The sequence below is a fragment of the Doryrhamphus excisus genome, chromosome 1 (assembly GCF_030265055.1).
Source record: "Doryrhamphus excisus isolate RoL2022-K1 chromosome 1, RoL_Dexc_1.0, whole genome shotgun sequence".
Taxonomy (NCBI): Eukaryota; Metazoa; Chordata; class Actinopteri; order Syngnathiformes; family Syngnathidae; genus Doryrhamphus; species Doryrhamphus excisus.
In genome coordinates, this window is record NC_080466.1 from 20,625,812 (window position 1) to 20,652,733 (window position 26,922).

Genomic DNA, 26,922 nt, shown 5'->3' on the forward strand with positions numbered 1-26,922 from the left:
TCAAATGCACATTTTTTTAAATTTGTTTCATTTTTTTTACTATATATAGTCCAGACGACCGCAATAAAACGAGGGCCCCTGATGAGCTTTGTAGAAAACCGTCACCATGCTGTCACTTGAAATCTACTGCACAGCTCAGAGGCTGTAAAACTGATTTTCCTCACAGAAAATCTTTCCACTTTTCATTTTTTTAAACGTGGGTGGCAGATGGTAATTTGACATGGCTTGTTATCAGACGCGTGTCCAGATTTGGGAGCCATTCAGAGGGCAATATCAAGCCATTCACAGCTATATCAAGAATTAAGTGCTCTATCAATCATGTGTGTGCCCGACGAGATTGTGGCTGCAACTGTGCTCTGACAGTATTGAGAACTTTAAGTCAATGTGACTTCACGTTTCCAATTTACTCCCAAAAGTAGCCTGTATATGCAGTATACTGCATATTGTATTGGTGTGCAACCTTATCAGACTTTCAGTGGGTTTGCTTGATAATACCACAAACCATGTTCGTTTGGAACATACTGTATTGGCCCGTTGTGGTAATGCAAATCTGACCAAAAACCCCAAAGCTAAAAGCCAATTAAATGCTGTTGTTCCTGTTCCATCAAGACAAGAAATACATTTTCACGTGTAATTGTTCAACATTATTTGGAAAGCATGGTAACATGGCAGAGATGAGTGCAGGAAAACAGCTGCTGATTGCATAGCATTTTTAGAACTGCAATTAGCACAGTGACTCTCAATTATTTTCTGTCATGCTGCTACTGGGGGACAGAAAAACAAATATTTTTGTGCACACCCCCACACCACCACCGGTATCTATTTATTTATCTGTACTATACAGACTGAAAACAGCAAAATGCAACAAAATGAAAGCAGTGAAACATACACGCGTATTCATGAGTGAAATTGCATGCTGAGTATGACAAATTTATACATGTTGGCATGCAGGTCTACACCCCCAGTTGTGTTCACCGGATCCCCAGGGGGGCTCATCCCACTGTTTGAGAAGCACTGACTTAGCAGCAGCATAATCATTGGTTTAAATTAGGGGTGTTCATACTTTTTCTACTGAGAGCTGCATACTGATTTTTTATTTTTTATTGTAAACCAGCTAGTTGGTTTAATTTGTTGGATAATGAACCATTTTATTCTTTATTTTTAGGACTATATATACTACATGCAATTTGACTGCACGTATTTTATTAAAGTGAGTTTATTATGCTAATTATTTTTACCCTTTGTATTGCGTTGTGGACTCCTATAAAGCAACTACACACAGTTATAGATCCTCCAGAATCTGTACCTATTCCAAAGTATTCCAAGGTACACCCTGGACTGGTTGCCAGCCATTCGGAGGGCACAAATACAAAAACCTTCACACTCGCATCCATACCTATGGATAATTTGGAGTCATCAATTTGAACCCAGGCGTCTTGACTGTGTGGCCAACATACTAACCACTGGGCCAAAATGCGGCGCTAATAAAAGAATAAATAAAATAAAATTAGGTCAGTGTCTCATGCTGGGTTGAAAACCAAGGGATAAAAGTAGGTTTTGTGATGAGTTTTAGAAGTTTACTCAAAGAGAGCTGTCCAATTTCTAATACACTCAAAATCGTTATTACATTTAATAAATATTTCAAATTTCTGAAATAATCGCCTCTCTGTCTTTCTGTCATAGATGATTAACTCTTACATTGTGAGTTGTATGACACTAAATTGTACAGTTTGTGTGTCCTCTCTGTGAAGTGCAGAGATTAACTGGATTAAACGTGCAAAGGGAATTGTTGATTTAGGTAATCCCCATCACACTCCAAAGGCTACTGCACAATCAAGGACAAATGTCCAATTTTAAACAAACATTTGTATCCTAAACGACATGCATTTCACTCCTGATTTAAGGTGCCATTCAAAGTGGCTTGGCTGCATGGTGGTTCAACCACCATTCCCCCATAGATTAGCTCGTGCTGTGCAAACATACATGTGTAAATCCATTCCATCCCGCTGTGACACATTCATATCCATCTAGATTAGCAGTAATCCATTTCCAATCATGTCTGTCATTTCTGTTACTGTCTATAAAGGAAGGGAAAATCGATGGCTGATGAATGGCATTTTAGCAGCAGTTGTCAGGCTCCTTGCAGCTCAGTTTGATCTCAGTTTCTACTAACGTGCAATCTAATTTCAAAGTGACATTAAAAACAATTAATAAGCTCCATCACAAACAAATGCTGCCATTTTTTACTCAAGGACTTGCGCAGCACTGACATTGGAATGATGGCCAACGCAATCAGGAGGCGAAGCAATCACATTAATTAATACGACTTTTCTTTTGACATATGTTTAATTGCATTAATGTTCTGTGTATTTGTTAATTTCTATAAGAACATGTTAACTGGCTTCCTATAGGACCTACTGGGAAGAAGGACAGAAAAAACATTGGAAGTTGATTTAAAGCACAACAAGAACGAGGAGGCTAATAATAACGATAATAATAATAAAAAAATATACGTAGTGTGATTTCTTAATGTAAGCACATGGCTTGTGTGCACACAAGCGAGAAAAAAATCCTCCCAGAGAGATCACCATTCAATTCTAATTGCCTCTCTAGGAATTATTCTGTTTTTAGATGTATAAATTGGGCCTTTTCCTGAGCAGCGGATAGTGACGACAAGCAAAGGATGTGCAAGTTCAGGGATCAGGGACTATGCGATTACATGTTCTGTTGTGAATCGTCCGGAGGAGAGTAATGTAATGTTTGTGCATTTCCTTTTCCCAAAGAAAAGAGTGGAAGGATGTACTCAGTTAGCAGTGGCCTTGGAATACCTGCCAGCACATGTGAAACTGTTTGCAAGGACTAACTTTTTACCTTTTAGGCTGGAATTTAGCATATACTATATCCTCTTCTCCATATCTCAGAATTACTCATTAGTCTGTTCATGTCCAGTGTTTAAATGTTAAATAATAGATGAATAACTAAATAGAAAATATATGAAAATATACATAAATGCATAATTAAATAAATAAATACAGGAGTTAAAAAATGGTATAATGTGTAAATAATTGCAGTATATAGACAAACCAATTCCACATACTGATATACCAAAACCCTTTTAGTGTTGTTTGTGTATAGATGTTTTCATATTACATATTTGTTCCCTATATTTCTCCCTATTGTTAAAAAACTGATGTACATTAGCAGGGTGGTTGGTGCTTTATGTGAAATGTACCAGATCTGTGAAATTCATTATTTGTGATTTGGAGAAGGGGGGGTTTGTGTATATTCTGTCCAGCATTATGTGTATTTTGTGCAGTATCCTAAATGCCATTTTTTTTCCTTTTATGCATAGTTATTTTCCCATATCGCCACTCAATAAAAACATACTCAGATAAGAGCCAACAGGCACAAGGTTCTGCCCACCAGCTACATGTCATCACTAAAATACAATGGTATTCAAATAGGACTTGATATAATTACTTCTTAAAATGTGTATTTAATAAAACCACACCAGTCTGAATCACTGATGTGTCTATTTCAATGTTGTCTATTTCAATATTTCAACCTGGACATTTTACGAGGTACATTTTACATAAAAGTTCAGTATTATTTTCTATAATTCATATCTGGTCTTAAAATTTTAATCAGGAGTGTATTTATTCCTCAAGTCCTCAGAACATAGAACACAAATTAGGTGGTGATCAAGGCTCAAAACTCTGAAACAAGTTACCTTTCATTGTCACGCAGTTACCTTCAGTGGCTTTGTCTTTAAGTCTCATTTTAAGACTTATTTTTATTGTCGGGCTTTTCACTCGTTAGCAGTATTTGTCCTTGTTGCCTGATTTGTATTGACGCGTGGGTGTTGTTTATTGCATAGCACTTTGGTCAGTTCTGTACTTTTTAAAGTGCTTTTGTTTGGACAAATGTCTATCGTCCAATCAGCTTGGGACTTTATGCATGTGTGCAATGACAGTGTTTACACTGCTGTAACCTTTCTACCATTATTTCCTACCTTTTAAGAATTGCCATGTCTTAGTACATCTCTGGGGCTGCACGGCGGACGAGTGGGTAGCGCGCAGACCTCACAGCTAGGACACCCGAGTTCAATTCCACCCTTGGCCATCTCTGTGTGGAGTTTGCATGTTCTCCCCGTGCATGCGTGGGTTTTCTCTGGGAACTCGGGTTTCCTCCCACATTCCAAAAACATGCTAGGTTAATTGGCGACGCCAAATTGTCCATAGGTATGAATGTGAGTGTGAATGGTTGTTTGTCTACTATATGTGCCCTGTGATTGGCTGGCGACCAGTCCAGTGTGTACCCCGCCTCTCGCCCGAAGGATACGCGGTAGCAAATGAATGAATGAATAGTACATCTCTTCACTTCTTCACTTTATCATTCGTTTTTGTAGTTCCAGTAGTTCCCTGCTTGGCTCAGCATCGGCAAGGCTTTGTCAACAAATATCCCAGTTCAGTGAAGCCTGGCATTAGAAATGGCCTGAGCAGCAGTTTTCATGCTCCACACCTTCCAGTCACGTAAAGGCCGCTGTGCCCTAACCTCACCCGAAAAATATGCACCCGTAACCGTGCTTTGAATGAACTAATTCCTCATTCATGACTTGAATTCCTGAAGCGCTGGCCTTTCCTAGACAGCAAGCTGATGTCATCGGTTAGACCTACTTTCACAACAACATTCAACATTCTTGAAGTGGCATGGGGCACTGGAGGTACAGCATGTAAATACTGACTTTTGGCAAAAGACCTTTAAGCCGTGGGAGGACCAAATACGAATGCCTGGCCTTTGTGGAATTACTGATTGAAAATAGGATGAAAGCTCGTCTAATTGTGGATTAATTTGGCATGTAGCTAAAGTCTCCAGGCATGGTTTTCTACTCTTTTGATGAAAAGGAAATATATGTCGATACTATGTTTGGTTAAAAAAGCTATGATATTAACAAGATCTTAAAAGATTTTCATTCTCGACACCCTGCTGTTCTTCCATCTGTTCCCGCAGAGCCAATGTCACAGCACCTGTACTGCTCAGTATATAGAATTCACGGCTCCCTACTAAGCAAATATACACTCTTATATAAACATGCACATGTGCACTGAAGGTAAATATACTTTTGCACCAGGGCAGGAGCAATGTGTGCAATGCAACCATGATGACAGGCAGGCTTGCTTGGAATGTTTTTGGCCAGCCCACCATGTCATGGTTAAAGTATTTATTTAAATCATGTACGTTGGGAAGTAATGAAATAATTCCATTGTGTTATGCAGAAACAGTGCAGGAAGTCACTGTTTATTCTTTCACTCGCTGCTGATTGCAGTTGATTGATATATTGTTTTAATTGGCTTTAAATTTCCTGGCTAACAAGCACATAATCACGTTCTGCTTGGACTATCATCAAGATTGGCGTTTTTTTTCGTATTTTCGTGTGTAATGAAGATCTCATGACAACAAAGATGCTGGAATGAAAGTGATCAGCGCACCGCACTCCCTCGTATTTCTGTTCCATGTGTTCACCAGTGTTTGACTGTTTTCTTGACTGACGGGGCGGGCGGGTCATACCACTGAGATTGAAATAGCGCCAGTAGATTCTAAACTGTTCTCTAGGTGTCAGTAATGTTACATTGATGAGACGAGGGACGATTGTATTATATTGTAGCAACTCGACCCCTAATAACTTGTACAGTGGTACCTCGGTTTTCATGATTAATTCATTCAAAGAAGATAGATGAAAACCGAAATGCATGACAACCAAAGCAATTTTTCCTGTTGGAATTAATGTAAATCCAATTCATCTATAATATTAAGAAAGGCAAATAATTTACATGAAAGAAACTCCCATTGAGCACTTCATTGGGAGTGACCAGGATGGATAGGATCAGGGACGAGTACATCAGAGGGAAATTACATATTAAAGGCTTCAGAGATAAAATCAGAGAGGCCAGACTGAGATGGTTCAGAACTGTAGATCATTTTAATAATCAGTGTTGGTTCTCACAGACACTTTTCACATGAATACTCCTCCACAGGATAACCAGTATGAGCTTTCTTTCTTGGACCAGATACAGTATTTGCCTTCTTGGCCTACTAGTAACATCCTACCTCTTCTGAGAGCTGTCTGAACCACCAGGAAAGCAAGGAAGCCGAGTGACCGCAGTTTACCTCTTAATGATGAGGGTCTTATAAGAAACAGACTTTAGTCCTAACATCACCTCATTCCCCTTCTCATCTTGTCTCTGTGGTTCTTGCAGTGCATCCGACCACTTCAAGTTTTCTTCCTCTGTGTATTAACTTTTTATCTACGTCAGCATCCTTGCTCTATCCTCCTGTATTACATCTAATTATTGGAGTCAGTGTATGTCTTCAGGGAGATCCTCAATATCGCTTCATCAAAGCTGCCAATTGGGTTTGCTTGTTTATCTCTGGCTGGGGCCACGTTGAGATGCAAGTCTCTGGTCCCTCTGGAGGGTAATACTGTAAGCTGCCATCTCCACTCAGTGAGAGCAGTAATGATCCTAAATATTTGTGTTTTTTTTTTTTTTTTTTTTTACACAAATTCCGTAATATTGCCACATCAGAGACTCTGACCAAAGGTGTCTTGCCCACTGAACTCAGCAAAGCAGGACAGCCCTGTAGTTGGGCGAGTTGTGAGTGACTTCAGAGGGGAAAGGAGACAGAGTATGTAGAGCAGGGGTCTCAAACACGCAGCCCGCGGGCCAAATGTGTCCCGCAGGACACTAGTTTGAGGCCCCCGCCTTGATATGAAAGTTTAATGCTAGTGCGGCCCGCGCAAATTTGATATGGATGCTGTATGGTATCATGTACCCAGAAAAAATTATTACGTTTGATTCATGTTCATGTTAAAGGTTAAATAACTGTTAATAGTTATCCTCCCTCTCTGTGTGGAAGTGGTAAGTTTTTGGCTATTTAAGTTTAAAGGAAATAACTTGAAGGCTACCGGTTAGGTCGCTAGCTCTCTAGTTTGCGAGTTAGCATGTGTCTCAAGACCCTGCAGTTGCGCAATATGTTGTAAATAAAAAGAGAATACATGTGACTATAGTCGTGTTTTGTCATGTCTACAGGGCTCTAATAATGCTTTGTTAATTTTAATATGAAAAAAATAATTTGTCTACCCACCAACTATATGTGGTTTCTAGTTTTTATTATTTGCCGTTTTATTATTATTATTATATTCATTTATTTATTACTGATTGATTGATTTTCTTTATTCTTGATTTGTTTATTTATTTTTCATCTTATTTTGTGTAGAAAAATAAAAATTAAGATATTTGAGAATAGTGGAATGTTTTATCAGAGCTTTTCTTCTAGAAAATCGGAACAAAAGCAAAGTTTATTCATTTTTCTGTTTTTAATAAATGTGGTTTTTTTTGGGTTTTTTTTTGAAAACCTGATGCGGCCCAGCCTCGCCCAGACCCTAGCTCCAGTGGCCCCCAAGTAAATTGAGTTTGAGACCCCTGATGTAGAGGGTTTTAATTGTAGCTAATTGACAAATTTTGTGAAACTGCGATTTTACAATACAAACAGTCCAATGTTGTTTTGTTACATTTGTTAAAGATTATATATCAACAGATAAACATCTTACATGTAAAAAATAATCATTAAATAGTAAATTAACCTTAATTACCACATAAACACTCACAAATGTGAAAAGTACCTATCTCTTGTATACGTAGTATGTAGATCTGCTGTTCTTCATCTTGCCACCCCTTTTCTTCATAACACCACTCTGAGTGTTATTTCCTTGTTTTTATTCTTATTTGATCGTTTTTCATTTTTTGCTCCCACAGTAGACTTATGATACATTGGCACTACCCACCCAATAGCTGAAGGCAGTTTTAGGGCTCCCTCAGGTGTTGGCTTGGATTCATTTTTCACTGTGATCTCTAACATCCCTTGGGCTGTTGAAGATCTATCACTTTGGAAGACCACAACATTTGCTAGGTTGCCCTAAGACATTAAATAGTCTTGTGTATATCTTCTAGATTTGGTTTAGCCGAACACCTATTTTCTAACTCCTTAACCTGGTTTTCTTATGTAGTCATATTAATCTGATTGGGGTTGTACAGAAATTTGCCTCAGATGTTACAGAAAGTTTTATACTAGTTGTTTCTCTGCAGGTCATTTCCAGAGAGACACTCACATTAGAAAAAGTTAGACTCATACTGAACAAAGCAAAATTTGTTCTCAATCAGAAATCACTACACACTCTTTATTGCTCTCTGGTTCTACCATATCCTACTTATAGTGTGGAAATATGGGGTAATAACTATAAAAGCAATCTTCACTTGCTAAAGGTACTGCAAAAAAGGTAAGTAAGGATAATTCATAATGCCGCCTACAGAGAACATACTAACTCCTTATTTCTAAAATCACAAATACTTCAACTTGCTGATGTAGTTAATCTTCAAACAGCTAAAATAATACATAAGGCTAAAAATAACCAATTACCTAAAAATGTCATCCAATACTTCTCTACAAGAGAGGAGAAATATGATCCCAGGGAAGAACTACATTTGAAACACTTATATGCTAGGACTACGTTAAAAATCCATAACATTTCAGTATGTGGAATCAAACTATGGAATGGATTGAGTAAGGAACTCAAACAATGCACAACGATGAGCCAATTCAAGAAACAATACAAGCAGTTGATGTTTGCTAAATACAAGGATGAAGAGTCTTGAACCAGTCATGATGTGCTATATATATCACTATATTGACACTCGTACTTCGGTACGTGACAAAAAAATATAAAAAAAAACCTTAAACCCTATTAGGAATGCAGGAAGTGAACAAATGTAACAGTTACTGATTGTAAAAGTACCAGATGGAGGGGTTGGATTTAATAAGCTTTGCTTCTTCCTACTCCTTTTGGACATGTGGAATTGTGAACTGATTATGTGATCACTCAACTGTAATCTGATGCATGTTCAAATGAAATAAAACCATTACCATTACCATACTACTTTATTCGTGTTGTCACTACTGATGACTATTTATTGTTGTTGGAGTGTAAATGTGACATATTTCATGTCTGCAGGGCTCTACTAATGGTTATAAAAATATTTAAAAGTGATAAACAGGTTTTCAATTCTACTGCGAAAATATTCTGTTCATTAATATTGAACCCTACCAATTACTCCTGATAAGCGAGGCACAACTGTACAGTACAAGTGACTTAGTAGCTCTACTTAGTATAATTTAGGTGTAATATCCGACTTGCAGCAAAACGTGCCTTACATGGCTCTCTTGTAAGTCAACAGAACTTTTGTGACCCAATGACCACCGACATTGGTTCCACTGTAGTGTGAAATGTGCCTTTGTTTTACTGCTGCCTGCATTTCTTGTAAAAACTATAGATGGGTTTAATCTCTCCTTTGCTTTCCTCAAACAAAAGTTTATGAGGGTACTTGGGGCGTGTGTGTTTGCGATTCCATTGACAACCACGAATTTGCTGCTCAAGACACTTTTCATGGAATTTAGTGAAAGTAATTGCGACATTTGTTAAAGAAAATATAGCTTTGATCTTTTTGTTGTCATGCAGAACATTTGCCAAACCCCGGGTAGAATGACTTTTACTGTAAAGTGATTGTTTTCATTATATAAGAATATTTCCACAACCCCCAAGTAATAAATGGTAGCAAAATGGAGTTCTCTTTCTTTTTCCCAGTGTCAGCAGTCGGATGAATTAAATTATTTGTGTGTTGACTAAATTAGCTGTTGATGCAGTGTGAGCCTCGTAAACTCACTAATCTTCGTTAAGTGTTTGTTCTTTAAATGCAGCATTAAAGCTTTGTAACATGCAATGTATTATTCGTGGATTGTGTTGCGGGGTGTAAACTTAGTACAGTAAAATTGTTCCAAGTTCCACACACTGCATACCTGCGCATTTTTTTTCCTGAAGTTCAAATGATGCATCGGCATTTACCGGAGGTACCCAAACATTTCCTAAAAAAACTTGTTTGGAAGAGTTGTGTCATGATGGAAATTTGTCGCATACTGGAAGACCAGCTCCTGCTCAGGCCGGGGGACTCAAACCAATGCAACCATAGAATTAATTTAACGAAGCATGAAAAGATGCATCCATGACCAATGACTTGTGAAATAAGCAAGGTCCATTCTGTAGAGCGGGTGGACTCAGTCAAACCGGACAATGCGTTGTTTTGTTTAATCCCTCGTCTTTAACCTCTGACCCCTTTTGTCTGTGTCTCAGGTGCAAGGATGGATGAAGCGGAGAAGTACAAACAGCGTCTGGAGGCCATTGCTGTGAGTCCACTGTAAAGAGCTGTTGGGAGCTCATAGATAATTTAGAAAGAATGGAAAACAACATCAGGTTGCACTGAGCGCTATGGGGCGTAGTCTTGTTAGTATTAACAGTGGCCAAGGCACAGACATGCCTGTTGTGCATTTTCACTTATGTTGTAGTCACTGTTATTTCTTCCATTTTTGTTCATTTTTATTCACGTTATTGAACCAAATATCAAAAAAAGTCTAAAAAAGATGCATTGTCTTATATTGACGTTATAGAGACTTATACATGCAAACCAACGCCAAACAACGCCCTGGCAAGTCTGAGCTTTTCTTCCTGTGACTTACAGAGATGGATTCCCAACACAGGAGTTACGGCTATTTTTCCTCAAATAACCATTCCACGTTCAAGGCTGTGTATTAATTAATATTTACGGTGTTGGAGAATCACTCCTGTATCAATAGCCACGTATACATGGACCCAAATATTCCAATTCATTCGGGTTATTTGCTCAAACGGAAAGAATGTAAATTTTGTATACACCTCATTCCGAAAGAAGTGCCAATCCGAATGAATATATAATTGGATTCACAGGGGTGGAATATTCTTTTCCCCAATCCGATTGAGCTATCTTGTAACCGCTCAATCGGAAAGTTGTCTTTGTGGTGTTTTTCTTCGTGGCAAGCAGCTTTCGTGTGCATCACCGCCATCTGTGGAACAGAATCTCAACCCTTCTATACGCCATTCACAAGTTCAGTTTTATTAAAAAAGAATATATATATCTATATAAAACATGTGCCGAGCTTAATTATAAAATATTAGCAAGATTGAGCTTTATCTTTTCCTGTTCCCGGGTGCATTCTTTCAGCGAATGCTGAGATATGACGTAACACACAGCTGGAGACGTTCTTCGAATTTAAAAAAATGGAGGCGAGCAATCGGCACTGGACTGCTGCGGAAAGTTTGTTTTTGATTCAAACTAAATTTCAAGACTGGACGAAGGAAAAACTGGCAATACGGAGTTATTCCAACAAGTGAAAGAAAAACTCAAGGAAGTCGGTATCACGTGATGTTGGTGTTTACGTTTTACTGCGCATGCCCCATTGACTATTCTGGTTGATAATAGTGGCGCATGTAGATACCATTGCTTTCGGAAAGGTCATTTGGAAAGAGAAAAACTCCTCATGTAAACGTGGCTAGTGTCAGTGTCGACTTAAGCAGGGTAATACCACTTGGAGTTGGATCGGAGTGTGGATCGAGTTGTGACTGAATCAACAGCACCCCTGCTGGCAGCAGCCAAGTAGTGCATTCCATTATACCTCCATTGCTTCAAGACACAATAAATCATCAAGCACTTCTACACAGTACTCTTAATGATAAATGAATTGAGTAATCACTTTAATGCCCGTCTCTCCAATCTGGCTACTTAATTTATGCCACAATTCATTCTCTTATTCAATTTCTGGCCTTCCTTCCGCCTACATGTCTTCTTTCAGGAGAAGCGGCGGCTGCAGGAGGAGCAGGAGCGAGCCAAAAGAGAGATGGAGGATGAAAAACTGAGACTGCAGCAGCTCAAGGTCTGACACCTACCTGATTACTTAAGATGTCTCACTTCATGTCCTACCTCTCTCTCACACACACACACACACACACACACTCGCATTCCTCAGTAGACTCATTCTGACTTGTTAGAGAGCAGATAGCCTTCATGTGTGTTTCCTGTTCACAAGCTCTCAACCTTTTTCTCCTGTTGAAGTGTTTCCACCCAGTGCAAGTCACAGAGGGCCTCCATTGTTTTCACATCAACAGCCTTTCCCACTTCCTACTCTACTGTGTTACGCAGCCTGCGGCACATTCCTCAAATTGTGCATTATAGTGCAGCTTGTCGTATTGTGCATGCAGGTATGAATGCATCTGCACCCTGTAGAATACATGCATCCATGAGTTTGTTGACGTCGTGGCCATTAAAGCAAGTTGCAGGATGCTTTAATTTTTCATGAACTTCCGTCCTTTGGAGAGAGTTCTAAGTAGTACATTTATTACCTTTAACAATAGTGTCGCAGTCATAAAAGGAAGAACTTGTGGCAGGGTTATTGTATTTTACCTTCCGCTTAATCCATCACTGTCAATGTCAGCTGTTTGTTAAAAAGAAAAGAGAAGCATCAGCTTGAATATTGCTCCTAGCCTTGGTGGAATGTTTTGAGGTAGGCTGCATCCAGCCAGGGAAAGGGGCAGGCAAGGTAACAGAGAAGAGCTTGTTCTCTGCGGCAGGAGAAGACAGAGATGGTTTTGTGCCCATTATGGTTAAGGACGCGAGCAAATAACTGTTGGCAGACTTTTTGGAAACCGGAGGACATTGGCTGGAGTGGAGACAGAGATTTCGGAAGCGTGTCATGGTGGCCAAATATTGCTGCGTTGGTGCTTTGTGTAATATTTTCTTTATGCCCTTGGAGACATGTTGTTGTGCAAAATTTATTTTACTTGATAAAACTTTGGAACCTCTATAAAGTGTGGCTCCTCGGAGAAGATAATACAAGCGGGACCTCCCCTAATCCCAGAAAAAGTGATTTTTCTGGAGCATGTTTTATGGGGCTTTCTGACGGTGTTTCTTCTCTCGCTGTAGGACCTAGAAAATAAATCCAATTTACTTTTAAACATAACTGAAGGTCACTTATTAGGTTTGAAGATGTCTGTATATATTTCTACCATGCAAATGTAGTGTTTTTTGGAATTTCATTTATTTTAAGATCACCTTTGCAGTTCAGTTTGACAAATATATATGTACATCCAGTGTTGGTATTGGATTCTTGCATAACTCACGCATCGGGAATTTCCAATGGCACCTTAGGAGAAATCCCATCTAGCCGTTATTCCTGCTGGCTGGCTTGAAAATATAATGTAATGCGTCAGAGTTTGTGGAGTACAAGTATGTTCTTCCGGAATGCAGAACTACTAATCCTCGCCTCCATGGTGGAAATAAACTATCTTTCTCTCAAGTATCATTATCACTGAAAGAGGACGAGGAATAGGGCTAAGCCGAGACAGAGAAACAATGCTAACCTCTGAGCTCGCTTGAATGGCAAGTAGCAAAACAACAGAAGAGCAAGTGCTTAGAAAATTCCGAAGTAGATTATTCATTAATTTTCTATCCTGCTTGTCCTCACGAGGGTCGCGGGCATGCTGGAGCCTATCCAAGCTGTCTTTGGGTGAGAGGCAGGGTACACCCTGGACTGGTCGCCAGCCAATCACAGGGCACATATAGACAAACAACTACTTGCACTCACATTCATACCTATGGGCAATTTGGAGTCAATTAACCTAGCATGGTTTTGGAATGTGGGAGGAAACCGGAGTACCCGGAGAAAACCCACTCATGCACGGGGAGAACATGCAAACTCCACACAGAGATGCCAGAGCGGGGAATCGAACACTGGTCTCCTACCTGTGTAGCCTACGCGGCAGCCACTCAGTAGATTAGTAAGTGTCAAAAGAGAGAATATGTAGTTCACTCATGGGACAAAAATGAGCTAACAAGATGCTGCTAGCCATGGAAAGCTGGAAAGTCGAATGAGATTCAAACGTGAGCGATCACACACGTTGGCATAGATAGGCTGAGCATGTGACACGCTGTCGGACTATTGCTTATTTTCCCGATAGTAAGAAATATGTTTGATATATCTTTTACAGATTGCATTCGATTCATAATATGTCAGGCCGCTATTTATGGATTTGAGATCCTGCAGAGCATTTAAAGAATGTTACAAATAATATCTTATCATATCCCAGGGAGTCAGGAAATGTTCAAGCAATACGGGCAAAATAGAAGTACTATTTTAACAGGAGGCATGCAGGGTGAGCCAGGAAAAGGCGATAGTGAACCAGCAGGAGGAGAAAGATGAGGAAACAATAATGAGGATGAATGTGACAAAAGATAATTATAACTTCAAGGCCAATTACATAGTGCAGACCTCCACCAAGGCTAATAGTCTTCTTCTGATGTGACAACGCTCTGTCTTCCCCCCTTAGAGGAAGTCTCTGAGGGATCAATGGTTGATGGAGGGAGCTCCTTTGTCTCCATCCTCCCAGGATTCCCAAAGCCCACGCTCTTTTCCATCGGCATCTCCGGAGGTGGGAGAGAACAGGTATGAACACAGCCACAGTGTACAGAAGACATGCTTTAGTCGTGATTTGACACCTCATGCATAACATATGACGCCGTGCTCCCCTTTTTGCTGCGTCTTTCACTTGTAAGCTGTGCTGCTGTTGTGCATTATGTATGCTTTGGCAAGAATTTTTACTCTGCCAACTCTTTTCTCTACCACACGGAACAACGTTGTCAAGTCCCCAAAGATGACGCTCCCATGATTGCATGTGCTTTTATTATCGTAGAGTGGCTCAGCTCCACCTCGTTTAGCCAAGATTTTAAAGTATGGGTGTGCAGCAGTGTGACCATATTGCTATCATCATAGTTAAAAGGAGATTTCAACAACTATACTGCTGTAAAAGTTCATTGTTTACATTATTGTATGGGTATCTTTAAGATGGGGATGACAGAAAGTGGCATAAGACTGAAATATGTTGTCCAGACATTTTGGATTATTTCGATGAGCCTCCCATCTTTCATCAGGAAATTAAAAAAAAAAACCTTTTCTGTTCTTTAGTAATCAGCAGTCGAACTTAGGTAAGTTTCAACAAAAGATCAGTCCTCAACAAAAAAGCATAACTAAAATGTAGTCATATATACCGTATTTTCTGGACTATAAATCTCACTTTTTTTCATAGGTTGGCTATTCCTGTGACTTATACTCCAGAGCGACTTATAAATGGAAAAAACTGTCTATATTTCCAAACATTATGTGTGTAGCAGAAATTGCGTGCATTTTTTTTTTTTTGCAAAAAAGCACATCAATCATGATTTCCACTGCAAATCATTTAACAGGATGCAATTATAATTCATATCATATTCATACCACTCAATAAAACCAGGATATTCCTGCAGGTTTTTTTTTTTTTGATACCCAGGATTAAATCATCAGTCAATAAAAGCCCAAACATGACCTAAGATTAATTTTATCATCACTGTACCGTACCTCAATGATGTAACAACTACAACCATGGAGTTTGGATTTCACCTACGGCTAACAAATTCTAAAAAAAAGTATTTTCCGGACTATAAGTCACACTTTTTTTTAGGTTGTCTGTTCCTGCAACTTATACTCCAGAGCGACTTATAAATGAAAAAACTGTTTATGTTACATAAACACTGGACACCATTTCTGTTCATGTTTATTTTTTGTGTAGCTGAATAACCATTGTGTTAGCATATCTTACACCTATTCAGCCTGTTCTCTCTTGTTAGAACTTGCCTTCCAAGAGGACGTAACGTCTGTTTTGGTCAAGTAGTTGAAAAGTGGAATTATGTATGTTTTTTTTCTACCAAATTATGTATTTTTGGCCTTGTGCGACTTCGGAGCGACTTATAGTCCAGAAAATACGGTATTTAACCAAAATGTCAAAACAACGATGCCACAACATAAACAAAAAAAAATTTTTTTTACGTGAAAATGACCTTTTTTTTACAACAATAACACCATGAACAATTTACAATTTCCACATTCGTAACTGAACTGTGTGCATGCGTTAAAATTTCCCTTTCCTTCTCGCTTCCCAACGAAATGCCTTTTTACTTTCTGGTTGCTGCCGAGCATGTATTTCTATGGGAGAGGTGGCATTTCTGCCACCTTGTGGCTGTTTTGTTGGCTTAAAACCACACCACACACACAATCTCTACTATTGTACAGTTGCATCATCACCTCTTTGTGCCTCTCCAAAAAACGTAAAAGACGCATAGATAAGTGTTTGGTAGCGAATGAGTTGAGCTACAATTGCATTTATGCTACTCAAAACCTATATAACATTGATGTTATATGTCAATATGCATAATTGGAAACAATAAAATAAAAATAAAAGATTGCTTACAGCTTCTCTGCTGTTGCAAAGTGTTAAGGAGAGGACGACAGGGATTGTTCGTGATGGAGAGTAGTTTGCTCACTGATCCTTTGTCCTTGACTGACTCCAGTGTCTGAGGCTGAAAAGGACAAAGCAATGGATGTTTGTGCTAAACATGAACCATCGTGTCTCAACATGGATATTGTGTGATACAGTGATGTCACCACAACATGAGAAGTGTCCTTGAACTGCCTACTAATATTTTAGTTACAATGGCAAAATGTTTCAGTTTACAAAGCAGTGTTGAAATCGAGTACATAGATACCATATTGTATAATATTGAGCCCACTTCCATCTTGCACTGGATCTATAAGCACAAAAAAATGTTAGCTCTGATGCTACCACAAACACAACATGAGATGTGTCCCGGCGAGTCCACCAATATCCTCCTCAGTCGCCATGGCAATAAGAGAGCTACTATTCTCCTTATTACAAGCCAGTGTACATTATTGCTATCAGTGCATTTTTGACTCTGTGTGTACGTATGTACCCATTTTAGATCAAAGAGTGAAGAGGTGTCAGGGGAAGAGGAGGAAGAAGAGACCACAGTGGGCCAAATGGTGAGACGCACATACACACAAACACTTGCCTTCATTGTGAACATCAGCTGGTAGAATCTGTGTCAAACAAGCTTTTTCTATCATCTTCCATTCGGAGGATTTATCCTAACTTCAAAAAAAATAATGTTAACAGAATGGAGGATTTACATTGCTAATGTTCTGAACTCCTGTTGCTATGGTAGTATTGTATTGATCAGAATAATGCTGCCTGGAGGAGTTGTGACATAGCTGGTCTGTGTGAATGGACAGTACTGTAAATACTGTAATTATAGCCGGGATGTTTATTTACCTAATCTGGAAATAGGACAAGGGGTTAATTGGGAGCAGGTGATGATTTGGAGAGAAGTTGTTATAGTTATTTTTATTATATATTACATTATTATTATTTGAGAAATTCCATCCATTTGTTTTCTGTACTGCTTGTCCTGCTTAGGGTCGCGGGTATGCTGGAGCCTATCCCAGCTGTCTTTGCCAACCAATCACAGGGCACATATAGACAAACAAACATTCACATTTACATTCAAACATGTATACCAGGGGTGTCCATTTCGTTTTCATTGAGGGCCACTTGTAACTGTCAATATATATAGGAATACTCTATGAATATCAATATAACCTCATGATATTATTACATAGTTGCATTGGATTACGACATTATATTTTTACTAACAAATGGATGGAGAATGTGAAGGTGACAGGTAGACATTTGGGTATTTATTTTGGTAACAAAAATGCTTGAAATATCTTGATCAGATAATATTGAAGTTTAGAAGCAGAACTGAAGGTAGCAATGATGAGGATGCAGAGGTTCTCATTGGGAGTGACCAGGATGGATAGGATCAGGAACGAATACATCAGCGGGACATTGCATGTTAGAGGCCTTGGAGATAAAGTCCAGAGAGACCAGACTGAGATGGTTTGGACATGCCGGGGGGGAATCAAAATTTCTTCGAGGTTGACAGGTGAGGATTATAATTACGACAATCCTTATTCTGAATAGATGTAGTTACTTAAACATCAGTCAAGTTCAGTTAGAAAAGTAAGTCATTATTACTCTCTTGCTGTTTTTTTTCTGGGTGTTTTTTTAATATCCACAGGAAACCTTTTAGCTAAAGTCAGCCAGTTTTATTAAAAAAAAAAAAAAAAGAATAGCGTAGATGAGTGATGCAGGCTGTGATGGAAGAGACTTTAATGTGTGACCTTTACATCAATTTGCCGGCAACAAACCCTGCCAGAAAATCTTTTAGTGGGCACGCTGAGGGTAATTGACAGCAAATGTCTGTCACTTTTCTTTTTTTTTCCATTTTGGCATCTTTTTACTGTGTTTTATCTTGGAAGCAGGCTCTTCGATGCACTTCTGTTTTATGGTGATATTAATGAAGCTTTATGAATTCACATACTTGAAAGACAATAACTTTGCAGCTCACTATCACAAACTCAATCACCATAAATACATATTTGCCTTTTTACAGGAAGCAGTGGAAATGGAAGAGGATGGAGTGGGTAAGTGGGAGGATTCATTCTTTGGCAGGTGTTAAACAAAAATGGCAATGTGCACGTCAGAAAATCTGATGTTGTGGAAGACTCATAGATATGAAAACAACTTGATGACATCCATCTGTCTGCATCGTGTTTTTTTTTTTTTTATATATCAAGAACACTGTGCCACATGGTAACTGTTTGCTCCAATTTTCACTTCTCCCAAACAAAATGTGAGTTCCACAATACACCTGTACGCAGAACAAAACTTGACAACAAAACCTCTCCCTCTTCAGAAATGTTACGAGGTGCCGTTCTGCAGAATGGAGACGACAACAACACAAAGAGATCAGGTGACCTATTTGTAAACAACACACACATACGACCTCGTCAAAAATATCCACTCACCCTGAAGCTTATTATGCATTGGATACAGACATACCAGCTTGTTCATGTCAACATGGATCCATGTCAAATCTTCTTCAGCCTTCTCCTATAAAGTCACATTTCCCTCAGGCCATAAGTTTCAATTTCAGTTTAAACCACTCGTCATGCATCGCTGCACGTTATTAGGGAATTTTCCCTCTAGGAAATTATGTAAGTCCAATTAATCAGTTCCAAAATATACATTTAATAGCATTTCTCACCTTCTTTTTTAAATTGTTGTCACTCAAAACTTTTTTTTTTTGGCCCCATGTTGGGTTATTTAGCAATCAACACTCAATACAAAATGCACAGACAGTGAGTCAGCAAAGCAAAGCAAAGGTCGATTATTCTGAACCAAATAGTACAGCGCAAATGGTCAAGGTTACATGCAATATTGTATGAAAACTGAATTTTAAAAAATCTATTTCGTATGGCAAAGATTGGTGCTAAATCCAGACAAATGGGAGGTTAACCAACATTTCGGGACGGTTAGTGTTCTCCCTCGGGTGTTACTGTTATATATTTATAACAGTATTTATACATTTATTCATAATTATGTATAATTATATTCATTCGTTCATTCATTTTCTACCGCTTGTCCTCACGAGGGTCGCGGGGGCGGTGCTGGAGCTTATCCCAGCTGTCTTCGGGTGAGAGGCGGGGTACACCCTGGACTGGTCGCCAGCCAACCACAGGGCACATTTCGAGACAAACAACCATTCACACTCACATTCATACCTATGGACAATTTGGAGTCGCCAATTAACCTAGCATGTTTCTGGAATGTGGGAGGAAACCGGAGTACCCGGAGAAAACCCACACATGCACGGGGAGAACATGCAAACTCCACACAGAGATGGCCGAACGTGGTGTATAATTATTTTTATAATTATATTTAATTAAAATAAAATAATATAATAATTATTATATATAATTATAATAATATAATAAAACTAACATAATTATATTTATGTATAACAGTATAACAATATATTCATATTTGCACATGTGCTCATTCATATGCATACCATCTTTTAATACAACCCGGGCCTAAATCCATGTGTCGCCTGGAGTTTGCAGTTTTAGACGGCACTAAGTTATGCAACCCCGCTGTGCTTCTCAGGGTGATTAGTCACATAGCAAACTGATCTTAATTAAAAAACATTTATTATGGGTGATTGACACTGTTAGCATACAAGTGTGAAAATAAGTTAACCGCTGATAAAAAGCCACGTAACAGTCCAAAAATGCATAATGAAGAGAAATACAGTATATAGAAAGTATGTAAGACAAGTCGCTTTTATTTAGACATGTTGTAAACATGTTAATTAACTATGTTAACAGCACACATTAATTCAGCTGCATCATGAGTCGGCTAAATTAACATGACAAGCCAGCAACTCAAATAAGTTAGAGATAATCTAGTATAATTAATTATTTTTCTTCAGGGGGACAGTCGTCCCTTGTAACCTCACTCTATTGCGTTTTTTTTTAATTGTTTGATTAGTAAGTGACACATTGTTAATTTGACCATGGACTATTATTAGTTTCCGTCTTCCTCCCACATTCCAGAAACATGCTAGGTTCATTGGCGACTCCAAATTGTCCATAGGTATGAATGTGAGTGTGAATGGTTGTTTGTCTATATGTGCCCTGTGATTGGCTGGCCACCAGTCCAGGGCGTACCCCGCCTCTCGCCTGACGACAGCTGGGATAGGCTCCAGCACCCCCCACAACCCTTGTGAGGATAAGCGGTAGAAAATGATTGAATGAATGACTACACTGCATGTAGTCAGCCATAGCATGGCTACAGGGCTCTAATAATGGTAAAAATTTGGTAGTAAAAGTTCTATGGTTGGGCGGCACGGCGGTTGAGTGGTTAGCACACAGACCTCACAGCTAGGAGGACCAGGGTTCAATTCTACCCTCGGCCATCTCTGTGTGGAGTTTGCATGTTCTCCCCGTGCATGTGTGGGTTTTCTCCGGGTACTCCGGTTTCCTCCCACATTCCAAAAACATGCTAGGTTAATTGGCGACTCCGAATTGTCCATAGGTGTGAATGTGAGTGTGAATGGTTGTTTGTCTATATGTGCCCTGTGATTGGCTGGCGACCAGTCCAGGGTGTACCCCGCCTCTCGCCTGAAGACAGCTGGGATAGGCTCCAGCACCCCCCGTGACCCTCGTGAGGAAAAGCGGTCGAAAATGAATGAATGAATGAAGTTCTATGGTTATCATCATTCTTTGACTGTGTGACTTTGGTCAGTTTCCAACGTTAAGGGCGTTGCAAAGAGAGCTGTTCCGCATAAAAATGAGAAATGATTTTTTCTGATGTATAGTTGGCAAAGCATAGTCTAATTGCAGTGAAGCGATGAAACACAATCATCCCCAAGGATGTGATTGCTAAAAAAATGAGCATAATAAACGATGAAGAGCACCATCTTGTCATAATCTAATATTTGATGCTCTAATGAGCAGGAGATTAATTGAAGCCATATCTTCAGGGAAAGTTCACGCTGACGTGAAGGCGAGCCAAACCTCATGGCGGCGGGATGAAGATGGAATTGCCAATGGCGGCAGAGACTTGAAGGAAGGACACGTCAGTCAACATGATGGAGATTTGGAGCTTTGGAACTCTCAGGCCAGCACCACAAATGGACCAATCGAGGAGAACGCTGAGTCGAGTCTGCTTGTTAACGTGCCAACTCTGAGCCACACGGAGCTGGATGAAGGGGTCGTGGTCATGAGGGCAGAACGCGTGATCATCACAGATGATGAGGAGGAAGATGTCACACCACAAGAGGAGCAGCAGTACAAGGAAAGTCCGCATTCAGCAGTAGAAACGGTTGAGAAGGTGAAAGTATCTCTGGAGGCTTCCATTGAATCAGTTAGGAACGAGCAAACGGGAACAAATGAGGACAACCAAATGGAAGGTTCAGCATCTGTGGTGGTGATGCAATCGACAGCCGCCCCTCTAGACGGCCCCCCAGTAGCTCCTGTGCCGGTTTACTCTGAATCACAACCTTCAGATGCGCCACAAGCTGAAGTAGAAATCACAGAAACAGCTGACTCGTCTTCCTTAAAAGCCTCAGACGACAGCATCGCTAAGGCCTCTCAGTTCCACGAAGTTCCCCTCAGCGATACTCAGGAGAACCGCACAACGGAGGCAGAACCTGACGAGCAGGTCCCCCTCCTGGAGGAGGTCAAAGCTCCAAGCGTGCAGAGGGAAGAGTCTACCACGGCTTCCGATAGCCAGCCGTCTGGCACAGAAACACGAGGAGAGGCGATACAGGAGCCTAAAAAGAAAAGCTGCGAGTGCTGCAGTGTCATGTAAATCTTTTATAGCAGACGCTATAAATTCAGTAGCAATAACTGATATTATAACCACGTTATACTTTACGAAAAATACCTTTTTACACTCATTTGTATTGAGCACATGACGTCACTGGCTCCCGCCTCTTTTAAAATGAAGATGCACTTTTTTTTAAAGATATGACACGCTCTCCGAACCTGCACAGATTACAAGAATCTTTATGTATACCATATTTTTTGGACTATAAGTCGCACAAGGCTAAAAATGCATCATTAGGTGGAAAAAACATACATAAGTCGCAGTGGCGCAGACCTCACAGCTAGGAGACCAGGGTTCAATTCCACCCTCGGCCATCTCTGTGTGGAGTTTGCATGTTCTCCCCGTGCATGCGTGGGTTTTCTCCGGGTACTCCGGTTTCCTCCCACATTCCAAAAACATGCTAGGTTAATTAGCGACTCCAAATTGTCCATAGGTATGAATGTGAGTGTGAATGGTTGTTTGTCTATATGTGCCCTGTGATTGGCTGGCCACCAGTCCAGGGTGTACCCCGCCTCTCGCCCGAAGACAGCTGGGATAGGCTCCAGCACCCCCCGCGACCCTTGTGAGGAAAAGCGGTAGAAAATGAATGAATGAATGAATGAAAGTCGCATTTTTTGCGGGTAATTTATTTTCCAAACTACTTGACCAAAACAGACATTACGTCATCTTGGAAGGCAAGTTCTAACATTAATAAAAGAATACAAAACAGGCTGAATAGGTGTAAGATATACTAACACAATGGTTATTCAGCTACACAAAAAATAAACAAGGTGTCCAGTGTTTATGTAACATAACAGTCACTCTGGGGTATAAGTCGCAGGAACAGCCAACCTATGAAAAAAAGTGTGACTTATAGTCCGTAAAATACTTTTTTATAATTTGTTAGCCGTAGTTGAAATCCAAACTCCATGGTTGTAGTTGTTACATAATTGAAGTACGGTACAGTGATGATAAAATTAATCTTAGGTCACTTTTGGGCTTTTATTGACTGATGATTTAATCCTGGGTATTAGTGGGATAGGCGGGTAGGACCAAAAAAAAAACTGCAGGAATATCCTGGTTTTATTGAGTGGTATGAATATGATATGAATTATAATTGCATCCTGTTAAATGATTTGCAGTGAAAATCATGATTGATGTGATTTTTTTTGCACAAAAAAAAATATGCACGCAATTTCTGCTAATGTTTAGAAATCCAATAACAGTTGTTACTTTGGTGTCCTCTGCCGTTGGACTCGTTAAGCCAAGTATGGAGCCAAATTACCCCGTGAAAAAAACATCGAAAAAAAATTATGTGGTGTCCTGATCATCATGATTGTTATCACAATATATTTCGGTAAGTGCAAGGTTTTATTTACTACTGTTTTTCATAAACTTAACATTGTACAGTTACTTTTTTATTTGTCTTTGCGGCGATTGAACACTACATAAAAATTGATTTGAGTTAATCTCAACTTCAAATGTTGACCCCCTTGTTAGATTTTTCGGCTGCAGGTTCAGAGAACGTGTCACAATTGTTATTATCATGCTAATTAAAAGTGCTCATGGCATTGAATCCATCGCAATTGGACCGTTGATGTCGAGACCAATGCTAGTCTGACTAGATAGAACAGTTCTAGTCTAGTGAGTTGTCAAGATCTAAAGTATTTATCCTCGAAAAAAGAAGGCGTGTCCAGGCAAGATTGGTGTCAAACGACCATTGTTAAGATACAATGGAGTGGGGACTCTGTTGTTAGGGTGGATCGGTGATCGTGGACCCACCTGAAGCCAAGGTGGCTAGGACTACTATTACTAATGCTACTTTAGCTTTTAATACCTTTATTGTTGTAGGGTTCCATTCAAGACACTATGCTAAAATACCATTTATGATGTTACCCAAAGTTTGGACACACATTCCCATGCTGGGCATCCAAACGTTTGACTCATAGTGTATACTGTAGAATATTTAGGAGCCAAAACAGTGTAGTAGTTACATTTTTGTTAACATTTGTATTGTTTTTAATTTTCCCATTTTTTTTTGCAGGGTATTTACCCCTCTAATTTCTCAAAGCATTTTTCCAGGACATGTCATAAAACCTACATTTTTATTCATTTTCTACACCCTTGGTCGTCATTAGGGTGACAGGGGTATGCTGGACTCTAACCCAGGGTACACCCTGGACTGGTCACCAGCCAATCGCAGGGCACATTTCAGATGCAGTGACATGAGAGACATATTTTATCATCAGTGAATTGATACATATACATATAATTCATTTGAATGTAAATACAGTATTCTTGCTTAAAATGATGCAGAGCAGTTCAGAGAGGATATTTTTCTAATTAAATGACTTAAAAGATGAATTATTTAATACATTAAATATGTGGGGTGACTTTTACACCTGTTCATTCATACGAAAACCAAAGTTTTTAATTTAACCATATTGAAGAACGTTTTGTATATACATATTTATACTGGATACAGAAAATGGGTTTGTGCTTGTAGGAGTTTTTGCAATGGCTGGTGTAATGATTAAAGTGGTGTTATATATTGTTTGCTGGTTTTTCTTCCCCCCCACCCCCACCCCCACTTGTGGACTTTTAACCAATATTGACATCACCACATGTTCCCAATTTCCCAATCCAGTTCAGTATTCGGTATGACCATCATGATCTAGGTCTACAGATTTATACATGCTAAGCTTAACCAACAGGTGGCGCTAAACGACTTTTTCCTCAGTGAGTCAGAGCTTTTCTTCCTGCCACTCACGCACACCAGTCAACAAAAAAGTTGTGAAAGGCAAAGGCAAGTTCGACAACCGTAGAGGAGTTATGATGATAATGGTAATCAATGCCACTAAGAAATATAATATTTCTTCAAAAAGAAGAGATGTCTGATGTTTGGGGTTGTCTTGTCTTTTTATAAATATGTTTACCAACATTGAAATATTATTTATGAAATTATTTTTGTCTTTTTGGTTGTCTTTTTGATTTAAGAGATTAATTTTGGGTTATTTTGTTAAGATATTGTTTTCTAATAACGTGCCTTGAAAAACACTAACATCAATTCTAACTAACATCAATTCAATGTCGTTTTATATTTAGGTTAATATGTTGACTCAAATTATTTTGGTCTTTTTCGGTTGTCTTTTTGATTTAAGAGAATCATTTTGGGTTATTTTCTTAAGATACTGTTTTCTAATAACGCGCCTTGAAAAACACTAACATCAATTCAACGTCGTTTTATATTTGGGTTAATATGTTCACTCAAATTTGAACATGATTACAACATTTTTTTTCCTCTTTTTGTCAAAATTGTTTTTTTGTAAGTTTGAAAGCCTCTCGCATTCCCCTGACAGATCAAATGGGGGGGCAAAAAAAAAAGAGGGGTCGTTTTATATTTGGGTCAGCATGTTTATTTATTTATATTAAAACATGTTTAATAGATTTTTTTTTTGTGTGTTTAAAAAAAAAAAAAAGGAGGGCTGATATTATATGTAGGGTCGTCTTATATCCATCAATTTTCTATACCACTTATACTCATTAGAGTTGCGTTTTTTGTGTGTTTTAACATGTTTTTCTAACAATGGGCCTAAAATGTTTTTTAAAAATTTGGAAAATGAGCCTTGAAAAATAAGGGTCGTCTTATATTCACGGTTGTTTTGTATTCGAGTCAATACATTTACTTCACTGATACTGAAAGTATTTTTTTCTGAAAAGCTAGTCTTGAAAAAGAAGTCATCTTATATTGTAAATCAATCTGGTAAATTTTCTCCACCAGAAAAAATGTACTCTTTACAAGAAAAATTGATTTTTGTCTTTTGTTTGTTGTTCCGTGTTTGCTATCTGTGAATGATTCAACGACAGTGGTGGGTTGTCTGGTCTGTGGTGTCTGCACTGTGAAACTTTGCCCCCCCCCCCCCCCCCCTTCCCCCCCACTCTATAAAAGTAGCAGTACCTGCAAGCATCACCAGTGTGACAAAAACCAGCTCAGAATGATTTTGGTTGCGTGCGCCATCACGGTCCTCAGCCTTATCTCAGAGGTCACGTGTGTTCCTCAGACATGTGAAGACCTGATCAAGCCGCTGGTTGGAACGAATGTTGGCAATGTGGAGGGAACGTGGGCGTTGGTCGCCGGCAGTTTGAACAGATCGGTGGATGAAAGCGTCTTCAAGCAGAGAGACAGCATCACTTTCCACGGGTTCAACCACACCTACGTCCAAGCCAACCGTTTCGGAGACGAGTGCAGGTCCTACCCCCTCAACGCCACCGCGGAAGGCCACGTCTTGACGCTGAAGGGGAAGCACTATGTCTTCACCGCCACCTTCCTTTTGACCTCCTGTTCGGACTGTGTCTTGTTTCGCTTTGACGTGGACGCGCTGACCCACACGACCACTGACCTCTACCTGCTGAGCAAGAGGCGAAAGCTGGATCCCGCGGAGGAGGAGGAGTTTACATCTCAAGTCAAGTGCCTGAAGTTGCGGCAGCCGGTCTGGATGGATCCCGACAAGGAGCTTTGTCTTTTATAGTGACCAAATAAAACTCCTGATGCATACTCACTTTTGTTGTCCTTTTATTGCAAAGGTGTTCAAATCCGGTCTTGTGTGAAATACTGTATTTGCACTTTTGGTGCAACCGTATGCAACTGCCCACAAGGGGGCGGGACACATGATGTACTCGACGTGCTTCACACTGCATTACCCAGGAAACATTGCACACATCCAGCAATTCTTAAAGGGGACCTATTATGCTCCTTTTCAGCACTTTTTATTGAATTGTTGACTCCTGTAGAGCAGTTACACACAATATCTTCCAGACACTTTCTGCAGTATTTCAGTTGACTT

The 26,922-nt window shown here is 39.5% G+C and overlaps 1 protein-coding gene across 2 annotated transcripts in view; it reads left to right on the plus strand.

Moving 5' to 3' along the window:
* The window catches only part of palm3 (paralemmin 3), a 38,287-nt gene extending 11,650 nt beyond the window's left edge, over positions 1–26,637 (plus strand). For both annotated transcript variants that reach the window (XM_058091594.1, XM_058091593.1), the window contains exons 2-8: positions 10,241–10,293; positions 11,773–11,853; positions 14,303–14,418; positions 16,785–16,845; positions 18,318–18,348; positions 18,621–18,677; positions 21,252–26,637. In XM_058091594.1, coding sequence (XP_057947577.1) covers positions 10,249–10,293; positions 11,773–11,853; positions 14,303–14,418; positions 16,785–16,845; positions 18,318–18,348; positions 18,621–18,677; positions 21,252–22,081 — 1,221 coding nt within the window. In that variant the 5' untranslated portion in view covers positions 10,241–10,248 and the 3' untranslated portion in view covers positions 22,082–26,637. The remainder of the gene's footprint in view (positions 1–10,240; positions 10,294–11,772; positions 11,854–14,302; positions 14,419–16,784; positions 16,846–18,317; positions 18,349–18,620; positions 18,678–21,251) is intronic.
* The last annotated feature ends 285 nt before the right edge of the window (positions 26,638–26,922 follow it).